Genomic DNA, 21,030 nt, shown 5'->3' on the forward strand with positions numbered 1-21,030 from the left:
CCATCATCGAACAACCATTGAAATTTGAGCTCATCATGAAGACGACCGTCAGAGGTTGTAAGGTACAAAGATCATCGACGCGTCACCCGATGCCCAAAGAAAACGGGAGATGGAGAAGAAGATCTGATTAAACCCAATAAAAGGGAACAAAATTGCTCGTGATGGAAGCATGAGCTGAGCTTGAGACCATAAATGCCGCCTTGCGGTGAACGGAGAGGATAAAGGTGAATTCCCGGGGGTCTCCGTCGGAAACATCGCCATTGAATTGACTTCTGCACCAGTAGAAACAAACAATGACGACAGGAGAATTCGCAGTGTTCCCAAGATAAAGACGGCTGTCATATCATATTCACCCACCGGAAATCTCCGGTAATTCCCAACGAGAAGCTGCTGAACGCTTCCACCGACCGGTGAGAACCGCATGACCGGATCTATAGCAAACAGCCAATACCATCACTGACGCTTGACGCCGTCAATTATATTCCCTCTGCAAGGCTTCGAGTCGCACCATGGAGAACCTCGACCATACTTCACCGCCGGAAACACGTTTTCTCCTTGCACCGAGTCGTGAATCATTGCATTGCATCAAACAACTTGCTGTTGATCAGGTCGCAGCTGCTCTTCCAGAATCTAAATCAGCTGAGTCGTAGCGCTCGGCATCTGCTCATCAACGCAAAGGAAACTGGAAAAGTTGCAGCGTTAGAAATCAGCATGGTAAGTGAAGAAGATATGTTCATGACCTAACAAAGGATTATCTGATGTGATCGCTGTCGAGAGATGCTATTCTTCTAGAGAAGTGACTGAGCTAACAAGCAATGATTCCATGACCTACCTTTGACTTGATGATAACTTGTGATCTCACACTTACAAGGCATCGAGTGAGCGAGATGAAGCACACATTATCGAGAACCATAATAACTCAGAAATTTGCCAACCTTATTGCATTAAGAACTCTACAATGAAGAGTAATCCAATGAATATTAAGAATGCCCTCCTGTAGAGTCCCTTTTCTTCACAAGAATTATCACTATTGAATTTTCTTGACGACTATAAGAGAAATCCATGTGGGTCATGTATATTTCTAGATGGATTTGGAAGACGATCATAAAGATGGAGATTACTTTTGACTTGTATAAGGTGTTGATGTGAGATACATCATTAATAAATGATGATAAAAACAGTAATATTTCGACAATAGTCAATGTCGTTTATTGTCCTGAGAACAAGTAGGGTGTACGTTGGGCCAGGGAGTTCTTGGGCATGAGAACGAGATACTCCACTCGTGGATCTCGTTAGGTAGACTATCGATCGCTTGGATGCAGGGAATGGATAGCATCAACTACAACAACACACTGCTTCCAACGTGACGCATGAAACTACATGTTGTGACCATAAAGCACAACAAAGATGTTGGGAGTTAAGATAATGTGCCATTTGAGAGAGACTTGGGGCCATATTAGTGACGATGACAAGCTAACTCTTCTTGGACGTTGGTCTATTGCATCGGCTCAATTTTTCTTGTTAGGTTTACAGTATATAATAGTTAATGGGCGTCTATGACGTCTAACTTGGGTCAGACCTTCAATATCAAATATATTTTGATGATTACATATTACCCTCTATAATTAGCTATATTTAACATTTCAATCTTTATATTTTAAAAAATTACATTATGATTATTATATTTTATAAAAATAAATATTTAATTTTATTTCTCTTCGCATCATCGATTTAAAATACTATAACTAATTACATATGATAATATTTGATTAGCTCTCCATCTAATGTAAAAGAATAAAGACCTTGGGAATTGCCTTTCAAAATAGATCAATAAAATAAAAACAACATTGAAGGTTTATCAGACGAAGCCTCATCATTCAGATTGTGTCTAAACAAATATACTCTTTATTTGCTTAAAGAGAAAAAAGTTACGGTGAGAATAGAGTTTAAAATTGAATTCTCTTTTGATTTCCAAGGGTCATTTTTAGAACTTTGTGAAAATAATGATTGTATTCTTTAGAAGAATAGGAATATTATTTATTTTGATATAAATTTTACTATAGAAAGAGAGTAGTAAGTGAGTTAAATATCATTATTTATTCTGATCCTACTAATTGTTCGATAAATCAAACTGATTATTTGATTGGTAATTAATTAGTGGATGTGAATTAGTCTTGACTACATCATAAAATTTTATATATATATATATATATATATATATATATATATATATAATATTAAAAAAATGATAATTAACTAATCTTCTACTCGGTCTCATCACCAAACGTCTCGAGTTGGGAAGCCTTTGTTTCGTGTGAAGCGGAAAAGAAAGGCTGTCATGTAAAGGAGGGAGAAAGGCACGGTGATTCAAACACCATGGTCACCCTCCGCGCCTTAGTAGGAGCCCAAGTTTGTGCCGCTAAATAGCAAGCCATGAGCAGTATATATAAGAGGAGGAGGAAGAAGACGCCATCATCCCGACCTCATCATTCGTTCTGTACATCAGAACTGCTCCCCTACAAAGAGCCATGACGAAGAAGCCCAGCTCTTCCCTCGTCCTCCTGCTCCTCCTCCTCCTCCTGGTTCCCCGGGCTGATGCCAGCATCGGCATGTGCGTTCCCACTGCTGCCGCCCATCTCGTCGACCCCGCCGTCCTCGTCAACCTCCTCAAGGCGCACTCCATCTCCATGGTTCGCCTCTTCGCCCCCGTCCCCAGCATCCTCACCGCCTTGAAAGGCACCGGGATCAGGGCCATGGTGGGCGTCGGCAACGAGCAGATCGTCCCACTGTCGTTGGGCGGGCAGGACGCCGCCCTCCGCTGGTTGAAGATGCACGTGCTCGCCTTCCTGGACCCCAAGCAGCTCCGCTACCTCGGGGTCGGCAACGAGGTCCTCCACGTCGCCGAAGCTCTGATCATCCCGCACGTGGTGCCCGCCATGAACAATCTTCACAAGGCGCTGCAGCAGCTGGGCCTCGACGGCGCCGTCAAGATCTCGTCGCCTCTCGCCTCCAGCATCCTCGGCGTCTCGATGCCGCCGTCGTCCGGGGCGTTCACCCCCTTATCCCTCCCGCTGGTCCGGCCCATGCTCAAGTTCCTCCAGGACACCGGGTCGCCCCTCATGGTGAACACGTACCCATTCCAAACCTTCATCCAGAATCCCCTCCACCAAGCCCTAAACTTCTTCCTCTTCCACCAAAACGCGCCGCCGGTCAAGGACGACGGGCGGAGCTACACCAACATCTTGGACGCCATCGTGGACGCCCTGGTGGCGGCGATGAAGAGGGAAGGGTTCTCAGGGATCCCGGTGTCGGTGACGGGGACGGGATGGCCGATGCAGGGGAACAACAAAGCCGCGACGCCTGCCAACGCGGCGGCCTTCGTGCATGGAGTGGTGCAGCGGGCGTTGGAAGGCACCGGCACCCCCATGAGGCCGAAGCAGGGGTTGGAGGTCTTCTTGTCAAATATGTTCAACCACCAGAACAACAGTGGGAATGAGACTAATCATGAAGTGCATTTGGGCGTCTTCAACCTCGATGGCACAACGGTCGTCAACGCCACCTTCGGACGTGCGCATTAGAGTCGGTGTCTCCGTCGACCGCAGCGCCACAAACAACATCTAAGCTTTCTTCTTTCGTCTTCAATAACTTTAGTGTTCGGAGCCCCTCACTCTTCAAGCATGCAGTGATGGAGACTCGTGATCAAATGCCGAGCGTTTAATTTGCTTTCCTACCAAATAAAGATTATTATTGGATTTATTATTTCTCCTTTGCAAACAAAAGATATTGACAGCATATATAAATCGATCAATGTGTTACACAAGCATATAAAATGAAGCAGTGAGTTCAATGTGTATCAACCAAAGCCAACTGCCAACAAATGGTTTTGGATTGAGATGACTACACAATGACATCAAACATAATTAAGCTGCAGCAATATTGAGAAGCATAAAGTTATTTCTTATAAACATGCAATACAGATTGTCAAACTAAACAAAAAGGTGGAAACAATCGGAAAGCATTTACCTGTTCATGCATAATATATTATTTAAGCTGTTCAACTACTGTTCTAACAACACAAGGAAAAGGGTGTCAAATCACCAGCCTTTTCTAAATAGCTACATAATGGTTTTCCAATTAAAATACAAATGTAGACTTTTGACATCACAGAGCAAAATAAAATTAGACTTCTTTAATGATAAGGAATTGGTGATCTTCTTGCCCAAGTATTACACAAGGAGAACTAGTCAATATTGAAGTAATAACGAAATTTCTGAATAAAGCTTCTGTAGCTATGTTTGTGGACTAGCATATGCAAGCATTCATGTCACAAAGAGATGAATTTTCACAAATTCTTTTGAAGTAGTTACGCAAAAGATAATTGCATTCTAAGATTGCAATTATATTAAAATATGTAATGGAATCTTCTAGACAAATCTAAGCTCCAGTATAACTATTAAAAATTATAATCGGTTCATACCAAATTAACTAAACATCATGATTAACTGAGTTATGAGTAATTGAGTCCTTAGAGTTCATGATTAGGCCAAACAAGATGAGAATCACAATGAGTTATGATTGGTTATAGTTGTTAGTTACATGTATCCTACAAGTCAATCACATGAGCGATATCACCTGTGATATGTATGTATCACTCACGTGTGATATATTGCACAATCTCTTTTGGTTATTATTATTATTATATTTTTTTATTTTATATTGGATAATGAATATATATTGTGATGTTATTGCATTTGTGCAATAAGAATTAGATCATAATAAAGTTATGATAATGAGACTAATTTACCTTTCAATATAGACCATAAATATTCTCGATCATATGTTACTTAAAAGAGACATCGGAATAACCGGATAGCCCAGTATGCTATATATTCATCCATATGATGTAGGTAGCTAGTCTCATAGTTGCTCATGTTTGGACACTAGGAGTATTGTGTATATGGTTATTGGAGAATGAGTTCACTGAATGATCCACTAACGGAAAGCTAGTTAGTTAATGATACATAATCGTCAGACAATGATTCCGTAGTCCTAATTGTATATTTGATCCTTAGTCTTGAGATATTGAGAATGTTTTGTTTGAGTACGTCATCTTTGGATATCAGACTTATAGGTCTCAAACTTTCAGATCTGGTATAGACGATCATTAGGAATGATAGCCAACCTTACAAAGATAATTGTGTATCAATAGAGGATCATCCACTCTCGATATTATAAATGAAATATCCTATGTGCTTTCAATTATGTAAATACTTGGCCAGGGTCAAGATCATGATGAATCCGATAAAAGTGAGACTATGATGGATTTCATATGGGCCTGATAGCACCATACCCGATATACAATCTCTTGGATATTAGATCGATTAGAGACTATATATATATATGATAACTGATGGGAGACATGTAAAATGTATTAGATCTATTGATATTGTCTATAGACAATGATATAGTAGCATAGTATGCCTACAATCAATGAGTTGACTGAATTATTATTAGAATAATAATTCAATGAGTTAGAAAGAGTTTTAAGTCAGAAGGGATTCTAACAGATGGAACTTACGATTATATCGGTATTAAGCCTAGAGGGTCACGCACATATGGTGGTAATACAAAGACTAGAGGTTTTGATATGTTATATCCAATAAGCTCATATTTCAATGGATCTAATGGAGCTTAGAATGATTATTGGATGAGGATCCAATATGCTAGTCATAAGTACCCTATAAGCCAATCACGTGAGTGATGACACATGTGACACGCTACACACTCCTTTTACTTATTATTATTTATTGATATTTTCTGACTTTATGCTATATTTTATATATATTATGACGTTCAAGGATTTGTGCAAGGAGAATTGGATTATGATGAGATCACGATAATAAGATCAATTCACCTTTAAACATAGCTACTAAATAATCCTAATCATAGGTTATATGAGAGGGACATCGAGATAACTTGACAGACTAGTGTACTTTATACCTATTCATATAATGGAGGCAATTGGTCTCATAGTTTCTCACGGAAGGACATTAGGGATATAGTGTAGGTGCTTATTGGAGAATGAGTTTACTGATTGATCCACTCACAGAATGTTGGATGGTTGATGACACCTCATTGTCAAACAGTGATTCCGTTATCCTAGTTGTGTATTTGGTTCTTAGACTTATACACTAAGGATGTCATATATAAGTACTCTACTCTTTAATACCAGACTTATAGATCTGGTAGTTTCAAATCTAGCACAATCGATCGTTGGGAATAGTAGTCATCTAATGAGGGCAATTGAGTATTGATAAATGATCATTCACTCTCGGTGTCATAAAAGGAATATCCTATGTGTTCTTACTCAAGTAAATATATAACCATGGTCATTCAGATTGAAAGAGAAAGAGTTCTTCACGAGAATCTAATTAGAGCGAGATTCGAGTAGATTTTATATAGGCCTGACAATACCATACTCGATATATGGTCTCTGAGATATTAGACAGAAAAGGAACTATAGATACATAGTAATTGAGGACAGATATATTCAATGGATTGGATTCCCCTGTATCGTTTGTGAACGGTAGCGTAGTGGCCTAGTACGTCAATAATCGATGAGTCGAGTGAATCATTATAAAGATAATAATTCATTGAGCCAGAAGGAGTTCTGATATGTATGACTCACGGCCAGCTTGATATTGAGCCTAGAGGGTCACACATATATAGTAGGTGTTGTGACGAGTAAAGATTCAGATATGAGATATCCGTTGGAGCCCCTATCTTATTGGATATCCAATAAGCCCATGAATTATTTGATTCAATGGATGAGATCCATTAAGAACCAATGAGAAATTATTGGGTAAAGATCCACTAATCAAAGAGGCTTGGGTAGTTGGATAGAGATTCAGTACCTAGGGTAGGATTCATAAGGGTTAAGTTAATAAAGAACTCTGTAAATAGGAATGAACCAAATGGCCATAATCTAAACCCTTTTGGTTGCCACCTCCTATGCTCCTCTCTCCCTCTCCTCCTCAGCCAACAACTCTAGTTTGGAGAGTATGGATAGCAAGAAGGGCTGAGCCCTTCTTGATCGTGTGGTGCACATCGAAAGGAAGATTGTAAAACAATTTGGGGAGTATCTTCGCAGCCTTTATTATATGGATTACCACTACAGAGGAGGATAATTGACCTCCTTCATCATCTCCTATAGATTTATAGGATTTTAGGAATATACAATCTCCCTAGGTAACACATCTTTTATATACATGTAGTTTTTCAGTTTTGTGGGTTTTTGCGCACCAATTTTCGCACAATGATAAGAAACTTTTTCTACGAAAAATCTAGGATTTTGTTTTATGTTCTTCTACTACACATGTAATGTTGCCCCAGGTTTTCTAACAATGGTATCAAAGCGAGGTTGTTTGTATGAAAGATTGGTTTCTAAATTACATGTATTATGTTGAATCACGTAGAATTATTTTTATGTGATTACTGTGATTTTTGTCATAGTTTTCAAATATGGACTACACTCTTTTTCTCGATATTGAGAGGTGTTTAAGGGAGGTCTTTTGATATCAAAATTATTGATACGAAAGGGGGAGAAAGGGTAGTAATTGTTGCTGCCCTAAAGGCTGGCTACTTGTAACCTTGATCAAGAGTTGTAGAGGGTGCTCATGGCTTGACTAACTGCCACAGATCGAGAGTAGCCATGCTGCTCTCAGCCTAGATGGGGCAGAACCATTGCAGCCAAGAAACCCTCACTACAAGGGGAACCTTTGGTGGCTAGGGTTTCCTAATCGCATAGGAGACCCTTACGGTCGGGATTCCTAGTCGTATGGGGAAGTTGGTGGCTAGGGTTTCATGGCTACATAAGGGTCCTTGGTGGCTACGATTTCCTAGCCACACAAGGTAGCCTTGTGGCATAGGATTCCTAGCCATAGGGGAGTCCCTAGCGGGTAGGGTTTCCTAATCGCATAGGAGACTTCCTATCATGTGAGGCACCCTATGGTAGGGTTCACAAAATACTACATATAATTAATTAAATAATTTAATTAATTATTATTATATAGTAGCCCGACATAGTGATATGTACATGTGATGTGTGATATTTATGGATAATCATGGACTGTGTGATGCGTGTGTACATGTGATATAATTATTATTATTGAGACCTACGAGTCTCTAATTTATCTTATTTATTATCAGTCTTACGTACCTGTGATTATGATATAATTACACAAGGAGGCGTGATAAGAGCGCGGAGGTGACAACGAGACCCACGAGATCGACACGGATAATCATAACATATGAAGATATATTGAGATGCCAACGAAATCGATGATGACAAGATTAACGATCATAGGGCATGAAGATGTGCCGATGCCAATATAGATCATGATGTGAGTGATTGGGGCCACTAGCTCGGGTTTGATCAAATTAGGTTGTGGTCCATGATCATCCAGTATGATTGCTCATGTAATGTGTGACTAATTATACACAATATATATATATACATATATATATATATATACATATATGTATACATATACATATACATATACATATGTATATATGTATACATATACATATGTATATATATGTATACATATGTATATATATGTATAAATATATATATACATATACATATATATATATATATACATATACATATATATATATACATATACATATATATATATACATATACATATATATATATACATATACATATATATATATACATATACATATATATATATACATATACATATATATATATATATATATATATATATATATATATATATATATATATATATATATATATATATACACACAGAGATATATATATATATATATACACACACATATATATATATATATATATATATATATATATATATATATATATATATATATATATATATATATGTATGTATGTATGTATGTATGTATGTGTGTGTGTGTAACATGTCATATTAGGAGACCGAATCAAAATATCCTCTCACAATAATATTAAGTCGATAAACATGAAATAATTAGATTGACTCACATGGGCTTCCATCATTATAAGGAGAAATCGATTCTCAACGTAGATTGAGTTGATCAAGTTCCTCGAGGCTCACTTATATTATGATTCGAGATCTTGCCTACGACATAGATATGTGATCGGTGACCTAAAGACATGGTATGTTTGGTCGAGTCTCTCAATGACATATCATCGAATCAGACTCATCTTGTAACAATGGTAATAACTTAATCGAACATCATGGTTGGTCGAGTCTCTCGATGCCATGATGGTTCGGAGGCAAAGAGTTATGATCGGCAAGAATTACTTATATTTTTGGGCTTAGTGTGATTGGTCGAGTCCTCGAAGTTATGCTAAGACATCGTTGGATCCTAATCCCCATTAGAGATCCGTTAGGGGTCTCCAATTCACATACTAGAGGGAGTTATATATTTCACAAGAAAATAGTGGAAATATATTAAAATAGAAGTCTATATCTTAATTGCTCTGCAAAATTTGTATGTTATTTATTCTACTACATCTTTATTTACAAAAAATGTCACTTTCAAATCTCTTATGTGACATACTGATCCAAACTATGTGGTTTGACTCTACAATTCGAGAATCATTCTTATGACGAAAAAAATCGTATTCGTCCTTAATACAGTAATGCTCACGCCCATGAAATAGGCAGGTGAGGATAAGATCGCTCGCTACATGAAGTACTTAGACGATTCAACTCTTGCTCAGTGCTATATATTTGGCTCAATGACCCCCGAGTTACAAAAGCAATATGAAAAGATGGATGCTAGATCCATTCTCATGTAGGATTGTCAGCGATCAAAAGACAACCCCGCTATCAGGACGCAATCTCGTAGTCACAAGACGACCCTTCGTCTAAAGACACCCAGACAACTTAATCCATAGGGAAGAACCTTGAAACCAAGAATACCTCGATTCGCCTACCCGACCATCCCAAACAAGGTCCTCATCAATAAAATGACTTCCGATCGGATAACATATGTGGTCTCACCCCACGTCAACGAGAAAAAGACAGCCTAAACCTTCGATGATAGATCAACCGGACTGACTCATCAATCGTCGATACTCAGGACACCATCACTACTAATTATTTGATAAATCAAATTGATTATTTGATTAGTAATTGAAGGGGATGTGAATTAATATAAAATTATATATATCTATATATATAATTAAAAAAAAATGATATTTAACTAATCTTCCACTCAGTCTCATCACCACACGTCTCGTGTTGGAAGCTTTTGTTTCGTGTGAAGCGGAAAAGAAAGGCTGTCATGTAAAGGAGGGAGAAAGGCACGGTGATTCAAACACCATGGTCACGCTCCGCGCCTTAGTAGGCGCCCAAGTTTGTGCCGCTAAATAGCAAGCCATGAGCAGTATATATAAGAGGAGGAGGAAGAAGACGCCATCATCCCGACCTCATCATCCGTTCTGTACATCAGAACTGCTCCTCTACAAAGAACCATGACGAAGAAGCCCAGCTCTTCCCTCGTCCTCCTGCTCCTCCTCCTCCTCCTGGTTCCCCGGGCCGATGCCACCATCGGCATGTGCGTTCCCACTGCTGCCGCCCATCTCGTCGACCCCGCCGTCCTCGTCAACCTCCTCAAGGCGCACTCCATCTCCATGGTTCGCCTCTTCGCCCCCGTCCCCAGCATCCTCACCGCCTTGAAAGGCACCGGGATCCGGGCCATGGTGGGAGTCGGCAACGACCAGATCGTCCCACTTTCGTTGGGCGGGCAGGACGCCGCCCTCCGCTGGTTGAAGATGCACGTGCTCGCCTTCCTGGACCCCAAGCAGCTCCGCTACCTCGGGGTCGGCAACGAGGTCCTCCACGTCGCCGAAGCTCTGATCATCCCGCACGTGGTGCCCGCCATGAACAATCTTCACAAGGCGCTGCAGCAGCTGGGCCTCGACGGCGCCGTCAAGATCTCGTCGCCTCTCGCCTCCAGCATCCTCGGCGTCTCGATGCCGCCGTCGTCCGGGGCGTTCACCCCCTTATCCCTCCCGCTGGTCCGGCCCATGCTCAAGTTCCTCCAGGACACCGGGTCGCCCCTCATGGTGAACACGTACCCATTCCAAGCCTTCATCCAGAATCCCCTCCACCAAGCCCTAAACTTCTTCCTCTTCCACCAAAACGCGCCGCCGGTCAAGGACGGCGGGCGGAGCTACACCAACATCTTGGACGTCATCATGGACGCCCTGGTGGCGGCGATGAAGAAGGAAGGGTTCTCAGGGATCCCGGTGTCGGTGACGGGGACGGGATGGCCGATGCAGGGGAACAACAAAGCCGCGACGCCTGCCAACGCGGCGGCCTTCGTGCATGGAGTGGTGCAGCGGGCGTTGGAAGGCACCGGCACCCCCATGAGGCCGAAGCAGGGGTTGGAGGTCTTCTTGTCAAATATGTTCAACCACCAGAACAACAGTGGGAATGAGACTAATCATGAGGTGCATTTGGGCGTCTTCAACCTCGATGGCACAACGGTCGTCAACGCCACCTTCGGACGTGCGCATTAGAGTCGGTGTCTCCATCGACCGCAGCGCCACAAACAACATCTAAGCTTTCTTCTTTCGTCTTCAATAACTTTAGTGTTCGGAGCCCCTCACTCTTCAAGCATGCAGTGATGGAGACTCGTGCGATTAATTTGCTTTCCTACCAAATAACGATTATTATTGGATTTATTATTTCTCCTTTGCAAACAAAAGATATTGACAGCTTATATAAATCGATCAATGTGTTACACAAACATATAAAATGAAGCAGTGAGTTCAATGTGTATCGACCAAAGCCACCTGCCAACAAATGGTTTTGGCTTGAGATGACTACACAATGACATCAAACATAATTAAGCTGCAGCAATATTGAGAGCATAAAGTTATTTCTTATAAACATGCGATACAGATTGTCAAACTAAACAAAAAGGTGGAAACAATGGGAAAGCATTTACCTGTTCATGCATAATATATTATTTAAGCTGTTCAACTACTGTTCTAACAACACAAGGAAAAAGAAGGTGTCAAATCACCTGCCTTTTCTAAATAGCTACATAATGGTTTTCCAATTAAAATACAAATGTAGACTTTTGAAATCACAGAGCAAAATAAAATTAGACTTCTTTAATGACAAGGAATTGGTGATGTTCTTGCCCAAGTATTACACAAGGAGAACTATTCAATATTGAAGTAATAATGAATTTTCTGAATAAAGCTTCTGTAGCTATGTTTGTGGACCAGCATATGCAAGCATTCATGTCACAAAGAGATGAATTTTCACAAATTCTTTTGAAGTAGTTACCCAAAAATCACATTCTAAGAGTGCAATTATATTAAAATATGTAATGGAATCATCAAGACAAATCTAAGCTCCAGTACAACTATTAAAAACTATAATTGGTTCAAACCAAAATTTGCAGATACTTCCAATCAAATAAAGCAATTTAAGAATGCAAACATCATGCCTTTAAAGTTAGACTTCTTTAATGATAAGGAATTGGTGTTCTTCTTGCCCAAGTATTACACAAGGAGAACTAGTCAATAATGTAGTAATAGTGAATTTTCTGAATAAAGCTTCTGTAGCTAAGTTTGTGGACTAGCATATGCAAGCATTCATGCCACAAAGAGATGAATTTTCACAAATTCTTTTCAAGTAGTTGCCCAAAAAATAATTGCATTCTAAGAGTGCAATTATATGAAAATATGCAATGGAATCATCAAGACAAATCTAAGCTCCAGTACAACTATTAAAAACTATAATTGGTTCAAACCAAAATTTGCAGACACTTCCAATCAAATAAAGCAATTTAAGAATGCCAACATCATGCCTTTAAACACAACTCAACTAATAACAAAATATGTATACATTCATATATCAAAATCTTATAAGTATATAATTGAGAAGGTGTTTGCTATTGATTATTTATTGGACAGTCAAGAAGGAAAATCCATTATTAGCCACTCAAACATGATCCACAAATCACTAAGACAAGGGAAGTTCACATTGAAAACCATACAAGTAGCATTCCACATCTCCTACTTGGCTGCTAAGCACATGGCACTGCTGCATGTCAACCATCATCAAGAGAACTATTGGATTTCTAGGAGTCTTTTCTCCATGGCTCTAGTGACCAAGGAACTCAAATCCTCAGCAATCCTATTGCAGCATCTGTAAGGCATTGTGTTCAGACCAATCAGCATGTCATACTAAAGACAAGGAGACTTCTTGAGAAAGCAAGGAAGTGGGAAGAAGATGGCTGCCCTTGGGAGGAGAATAATCTCATGGCTAAGTAGCATTTGCAAGTGCTAGGATGTTCCAAGAGCTCTCAAGGTTGTGAGAACAAGAATTTGGGTTTCAGGTGACGTATTTATCCTCTGTTTAACATTTGATATCTGATTTCAGGAGACATTGCTACAGATCTTCACTGATCACAGTGTAGATTGCAATTTTAGAGGTAGCAACTCATGCTAATGTAATATGTGGCTCTAACAAGACACAAGACCACCAAAAGAAAAAAGGAATGTCAGGTCCAGCAACGGAACTGGCGGCAGTGACGGAGAATACCAGAGAGAATATAGAAGACGATAGCTGAGAAAGGCCGCTGGATGTCAAAGCCTCTCTTGAGAGATCTCGATGGCAGTAGCGGGCGAAGACCGGCTTGAGGGGTCTCGCCGGAACCAACGGGCGGCGAAGGCTTGGCTAGGGTTCGTCTGCACTTAACCTCTTATTTCCTCGTGTTATATAGTTTAGCCTTATTGAGTAGACTCGGCCAAACTTAAGCTGACTCGTTTGAGCCGATCGAGTTTAGCTAGTCGACTCGCTTGAGTCAACCGGGTTTAGTGAGTCGACTCGCTTACGTTTTAGTGACAACATATGTGCATCAGCTGGTCTACCTAATGACCAGCGCTACTTGTACCTTCCTCACCGGACTCGGAACGACGGACAAACTGAGAAGAAACAGATCAAAGGAAAAAAAGGAGGAGAAACAAGAACAGCAGATCTCCAAGACGGTGGAATCAAACTGGTCTCTTCTACAGCGAGAACCTGATGTTGAACATCGGGGTGCCGTCGCAGTTGAAGATGCCGAAGTGCTTCTCGTACTCCTTCACGGTCTTCCTGTTCTGGTCGAACAGGTTGAACAACAACAACACCTCCACCGCATCGTTCGGCCTCATCGGGGTGCCGATCCCCTGCTTGTCCGCCGCTGCCTTCTCGGGCGTGGCGGCAGTATTCCCCGCGGTCGGCCACCCCGTCCCCGTCCCCATCACCGGAATGTTGGGGAATCCCAGCTTCTGCAACGCCGCCACGAGGGCGTCCACGGTGGCGTCGAACAGGTTGGTGTAGGCCTTGTTGACGACGAAGAGGACGTAGTTTTAAGGCCACCTTGAAGGTGTTGTCGACGTAGGTGTCGAAGGGGATCGTGTTCACCATGAGAGCCGACTTGGTCGATCAGTAGTAGGTTGATAATGGAGAGAGAGAGCTGAAGGAGGGCGGTGGTGGAGGGGGAGGAGGATCATAATCTATCATAAGATCATGATAGATATGATAAATATTTTGATTAAATGATAAAAAAATCCCAAGTTTAAATTATTAGGAAAAAAAGTCTAATATATTTATGTCCCTCCCAAATATCTAAACTTAGATACGTACAGTTAAACAAAGATGGATAAATTGTCGAAACAAATTTTTAGTTTTGAGAATTCATATAAAGCTTCCTATTTCTAAAAATTCAGACGGAACACTTTTCCTTGTGTAAAAAAAATATTTTGCCTACTTGTGTCTTAAAAATTTAATTCCTAATTTGTTCTTATGTGTTTCAGAGTAATTTTGAAACTTAGAAGACTGTATCGAGCGGTCTCAAAACCTATAAAATTACATCGGAGGCATTCCCGTAAGGTCTCCTCGAAACTTAAAGTCGATTTGAATGATTAGGACATTCCTAACATAGTTCTTTTAAAGTTTGAGTCAATAGATGATTTAGAGGATGCGGCTAAGCTTTTTATTAAAAAAGGGTTGACCTTGGGAACGTACATGAGAAGTCTTTTTTACTTTCGTGGTGTGTGCTAGTTATAAAGAAGGTGATATGCTTTTTTGAGACTTAAGTATGGTGCATTCAATGGAACATGATAATGTCTAACTCACTCAACCATGTGTTACTAATCACGTGATGGTGAGGTGTCGATCACATGATGTTGAGACTACCTAACATCAAGGTGTTAGTCACTTTGGCGTTAAGGTGTCAATCACCTAGCGTCGAGGTATCAATTATGTCATTATTCTCATATTAATTTTTTAAAAAATTAAAAAAAAATTATAATATTAAATTATATACATGGCGTTCATATGTGGATTTGAACCTAAGATTTATCATTTGTGCATCGAGTGGTCTTATAAAATTACGTCAAGGATATTCCTAACAAAGTCCCATCAAAGCTTGAGTCAATAAGTGATGTAGAGGATTCAGTTAAGCTTTCTATTATAAAACGATTGACGTTGGGAATATATTTGATAAGTCTTTTTTTAGTAGGTTTCGAGTACTGTTATCTTTGTGTTAATTATAAAGAAGATGGTACGCTTCGTTTCTTTAGGACTTAACTATGGTCGTGATGCGTTAAATTTGGGACATGACAACATCAAACCAGCTCAATCATGTGTTACTAATCACGTGACGGTGAGGTGTTGACCACGTGGCATCAAGGCCACCCGACATCGAGGTGTCAGTCACCTGGTGCTGATGTATCAACCACGTAATGTCGAGATATCGATCATGTCATTATTTTCATATCAATTTTTAAAAAAATTAAAAAAATTCATAATATTAAATGGCATATATAAAATTTATCATTTGTGCAATAATATAGTAACCGAGTCTAATATCTCAATCGAGATTATTATGTCATCATGAACACTATGCCCATCGAGATTTAAGCATGACACGTCACCAAACAATCCATCAAATTAATACGATGCTTGATTGCATTAACCGTAACATTCTAAGATTAAATCGACCTTCCACGTCTAAAACATGTCCGACGATCCTACACCATTATTACAAAAGTAAATACTTATATTCTACACAACCTTTAGAAAAACCACTATAAAAGCGTCACTTGAACTCTCTCTCTCTCTCTCTCTCTCTCTCTCTAGCTCTCTACTTAGTATTCCATTCAGATCTTCCAAATTCTCCAAACTCATTTATTAGCTTTGGTATCAAAGAGCTTTTGTTTCTATCTCTCTACTTTGCATTCAATTCAAATCTTTCAAATTCTCCAAATGCATTTATAACTTATTTATAAATGCATCAAAATAAGTTAGGAAAAAGGTTGGAAAAAGTTATAAATGCATCAAATTCTCAAAATAAGTTATAAATGCATCAAATTCGCTTATTGGAATCATAGATCAATGAAAAATCAATGGAATAAGTTATAAGTTGATTTGAAACAGTTCCAATAATCGAATTTGGTGCCGATCGAGTTATGCTAAGCAGCGACGCTCGGAAGGTGGCAAAAGAGAACTCGAAGAGGTCTCATTTCGGTGGCTTATGGAACTCAAACGTCGTCAACTTTGGGGAAGTCAATGCATTGCATTGTGACCAAACCAAATGGATTGACTCAACTCCTCCCTCTCCTCACAAATGGTTCGATCTATATGCAATTAATCACGTCTCCTCGTTTCCATCCATTATCTCATTGTGCATGCACGCATATTAATACAATTAATTAGATTCAATTTTATTATCAAATCATTTGATCAAATATTAACGATATGCTAATTAATTGAAGTCTTTTTTTATAAAAAAATATATTTAAAGTTGTTAATATATATATATACACTAATTTTTTAATAGAAAATATATGGTTATTGTGATAACCATTCCCATATTTTCTAGTAATTGATATGTATCCCTCCTATTAAGATTCTACTTTATTTTACATAAATGGATTTCAATTTTTTTATTGGATATGTGTTTCGGATTTGCTAAGCAGTGAATCATCTAATAATAATAGTAATAATTGTAATACAATATTATTATTATTAGATCTCTTCAATTCAACTATCACATACATAACATGAGATGATCCTATTCTAATTAATTACCAATCTAAGACTTCTTACCATAGAAAACCTATGAGCCAACAACTACCCTCAACAATCACATTAATTACCAGCAAATCCATCACCTACACGTTAGGACTACAATGGTAATCGTCGAGGATAGTAGGGTCATTTTACCTGCAAATGGCTACAGTTGTGCTCCGGTCTTCCCCCTTCTTAAGGTCTCGCTTCACCCTCGTTTTCGAGACCATATCGCGTTGGTCTCCGGCGCCAGCGAAGGACGCGCACTGACCACCGTCGCCGATGGACGTCATCGGAATTGAGAAGGCAGTTTCCAGCCGCCTCGGTTGCAGTGGCGGCCTGGCCGGGGGAGGGTGGAGGACTCTGGTCCTTCTCGTCGTTGCCATCGTCACGTCCGCTGCGGCGCTCTTCGCGTCCTTCTCCTCCTCTACTGGCCGCGTCTCCATCTGGTTCTCGGTCCCTTTCCCTGTTCTCTCCTTCTACGGTGACGTCGGGTCCAATTCCTCCACGTCGTGGCCTACTCTTCCACTCTCGCATGCTCCTCCGCCGCTTGCTCGTCCTCTTCTGCCTCTTGGTCCTTCTTCGTCCCCTGTTGCAGCTGCACCACCTTCTCCGTCTCCGACTGCATCGTTCGTCGCCTCGGAGGTGTTGCTCCCTACTTTCTTACGTCGCTTAAACGTATACGTCGAGAACAGTTCACTGATTTCATGTCGATACACTGCAGACGCCGCCTTCCTCTGCACATTCTCCTCCTCCTGATACCGGTGGCACGGCGACGCCTTCTCCTACAGAGGTTTTTAGGCCTTCTCATGCTGTTTCTTTGTCTACCACTCAGAGATTAAGTGTTTGATCTCTTGTTTTGATTCGGACAGCCTGTGAACAACACCATCAACGAAGCTGTCACCATCAATCCGCCTTCTTCTCCAAGTGAGATTTCTAATGCTGCAGAAGTTAAGGTGCCGACTTCCTTGCGAGAGGTACACGTTTAAGCTTACTCTTCCTCGATTCGTGACCAGGTAACAGTGTTCTTCCATTGGCTTCATAGGTGCCCTGTTTTGCTATTGCAGACGGATCTGCAGCTCATACAAGCCAAGAGAGAGATTGCTGATGCACCAATGATTTCGAATGACTCAGATCTTTATCCTCCATTGTTCCTCAACTTTTCAGTCTTCAAGAGGTAAGGACGAAGGAAGCGTGTTGAACCGAACGGAAATCCCCTTCTCTAATCCAAAAGTCCCAAGAAATCTAAGCTTCAAATGCTTGCAGGAGCTACGAGCTGATGGAGAGAATTCTGAAGGTGTACGTCTACGAGGATGGAAACCGACCCCTTTGCCACACACCCGTGCTCGGCGGCATTTACGCCTCCGAAGGATGGTTCATGAAGCTGATGCAGGAAAACCAGCAGTTCGTGGTGAACGACCCCGAGAAGGCCCACCTGTTCTACCTCCCATATAGCTCGCTCCAGCTTAGAACTCATCTTTACGTCCCCAACTCGCATAGTTTGCAGCCCATATCCATCTTTCTCAGGGACTACGTGAACTCGATCTCTGCTAAGTATCCATTCTGGAACAGGACGAAAGGGGCAGATCATTTCCTCGTTGCCTGCCATGACTGGGTAAGCGGTCTCCCTCTCTCTCTCTCCCTCTCTGCTTATGATCATCTCGTATTCCTCCTAGTGCAGGCACCTTACACAACAAAGCTTCACAACGAGTTGCGACAGAACACGATCAAAGCAGTGTGCAACGCAGATGCTTCCGAGGGGATCTTCGTCCCCGGAAGAGACGTCTCCCTTCCTGAGACGCACATCAGAACGCCCAAAAGGCCAGACAGCGACATTGGAGGAAGACCTGCGTCCGAGAGGGCTATTCTGGCGTTCTTCGCAGGACAAATGCACGGCCGCGTCAGACCGATCCTGGTCGGACAATGGCGGGGGAGAGACAAGGACATGAGGATATACGAAGCTCTGCCGGCGGACATCGCAAGAAAGATGTCGTACGCCGAACACATGAGGTCGAGCAAGTACTGCGTCTGCCCCATGGGGTACGAGGTGAACAGCCCGAGGATCGTGGAGGCCATCCATTACGAGTGCGTGCCGGTGATCATAGCCGACAACTTCGTGCTGCCGTTCCAGGAGGTGCTCGACTGGAGCGCGTTCTCCGTGGTGGTGGCGGAGAAGGACATACCGAGGTTGAAGGAGATACTGCTAGGAATCGGTGAAGAGCGGTACATGACGATGCAGATGAACGTGAAGAGGTTGCAGAAGCATTTTGTGTGGCATGGGAGGCCGAGAAAGTACGATCTGTTTCACATGATACTGCACTCCATTTGGTATAATAGACTGAACCAAATCCCCGTCCAATAACATTACATACCATTCGTTTCATCCTTAAATATAGTTACTGTAATATATGTTACAATTCATTGAATTTTTTTGTTTTTTTGTTTTCCAAAACTTACTCTATTTTCACATTGTAAACAATCCTAATTGTATCAGCTTTTATACAACTCATGTTTCTTATGCTAATTGTATCTAACGATCCAATAAATATATTGGGCGAATCATATCCATCAACTGATAAACTGATACATATCGTCCGAGATGATACATCATCTTTTCACATAAGTTTATAGAGTTATTACAACCAAATATCATCTTGACATATAAGACCAAGATGATACATCATCTTGACATCTCACTTACCAAATATCAAGATCCTAGACATCTTGTAGTAGAATCAGCAGATTCATCTAAAAATTTTACTAGCTTTTGCACCTACAGTGATACCAATCACGGTTCTACAAGGGGCGTTAAGTCAAACTTGAACCATATGGGTTGGTCCTAATCGCGGGGCGCTATGTGTTCGCGCCGCAAGGGGCGTTAAGTCAAACTTGAACCATATGGGTTGGTCCGTAACCAAAACCGAAATCCGACATTGGGGTAAAAATCATCAGATTCATCTGAACGTAAACAAATGGCTTCACTGTTCCCTGCTTCAATGAATTAATAAGCCTCGATTCATCAAATCAACTTTCTTGAAGCAGAGTGGGGACCTATTTGTTTATGTTCGTCCAAAGTTTGATGCCAAAGCATGCCAACATGTGAATAAATAATCCCTGTTTTGGAACAGAAGAGTAAACAAAGCCAAGATACTGGGGAAGGTAGGGAGGAGAGCACAAGCAAAACTCCTGTTCCTAACCCTATAATGTGACTATCATCAACTCATGTTTTAAAGCTTCTTAGTAACCTACTTTTTCTGGGAAGTAAACAAGCTATTTTTCACTGGAGAAAAGCCTCTCGGGAAGTCCAAACCAGTTGCGTATCATGATGATTTACCAAAAGAAAAAGGAAGCAAAGTGTTTTTTGTTGAAGTTTTACTGCAGAGTATCCCAAATTCTGAAAATCCATGAAATGTTCTATAAAAGTGAGATAACGACGGATGAACCGATTGAAATAATTTATGATGGATGAATCAATCTCATTTATGAGGGAAAAACTAGAAAAAACTATACTAATTTAGAACAAATTACACTAATCATAAACCGAGTAGTTGCACTCAGTAAACATCACTGGTTCATTCATTGCGGGCCGGTTCAACCTGTTCAGACTATTATGGACCGAACATGTCTCAGTTGTTAGGAGTGTTTCTAAAATTTTTAGAATTAAGGACATTCTGCAGTAAATTTTAAATGAGGGACGTTCTATGGTAAAAACTCAAAGTTGGGTCTTCTTCTAAATAAATTGGCCACGAAATTTCATAGAAAAGATTCTTTGATGTAGTTTACTCTTTTTTCGAAGTTTAGACACACTGGAAAAGCCACAAGACTGTGGTGCTTGTGTCAGCTTTCCAGTCCTTTCATTCCTTTGTTCTTTGGCTGAGATGGACAGAGATGCCTTCTGAGCACATTTCTT

The 21,030-nt window shown here is 40.6% G+C and overlaps 3 protein-coding genes across 3 annotated transcripts; all 3 read left to right on the top strand.

Annotated features, from left to right (window-relative positions):
• Positions 1–2,528: 2,528 nt before the first annotated feature.
• On the top strand, positions 2,529–3,578 carry LOC135597897 (glucan endo-1,3-beta-glucosidase-like). Its single transcript, XM_065091398.1, has one exon. The coding sequence runs from the start codon at positions 2,529–2,531 to the stop codon at positions 3,576–3,578; it is 1,050 nt and encodes a 349-aa protein (XP_064947470.1).
• Positions 3,579–10,516: 6,938 nt separating this feature from the next.
• Positions 10,517–11,566, top strand: LOC135597898 (glucan endo-1,3-beta-glucosidase-like). Its single transcript, XM_065091399.1, has one exon. It carries the CDS (start codon positions 10,517–10,519, stop codon positions 11,564–11,566), a length of 1,050 nt encoding a protein of 349 aa, XP_064947471.1.
• A 5,836-nt stretch (positions 11,567–17,402) lies between these two features.
• On the top strand, positions 17,403–19,712 carry LOC103987889 (probable glycosyltransferase At5g03795). Its single transcript, XM_065091400.1, has 6 exons — positions 17,403–17,765; positions 17,845–17,913; positions 17,993–18,097; positions 18,188–18,297; positions 18,387–18,735; positions 18,802–19,712. Exons 1-6 carry the CDS (start codon positions 17,403–17,405, stop codon positions 19,480–19,482), a joined length of 1,677 nt encoding a protein of 558 aa, XP_064947472.1. The 3' UTR covers positions 19,483–19,712.
• Positions 19,713–21,030: the final 1,318 nt, after the last annotated feature.

Source organism: Musa acuminata, chromosome BXJ2-1 (assembly GCF_036884655.1).
Source record: "Musa acuminata AAA Group cultivar baxijiao chromosome BXJ2-1, Cavendish_Baxijiao_AAA, whole genome shotgun sequence".
Lineage (NCBI taxonomy): Eukaryota > Viridiplantae > Streptophyta > Magnoliopsida > Zingiberales > Musaceae > Musa > Musa acuminata.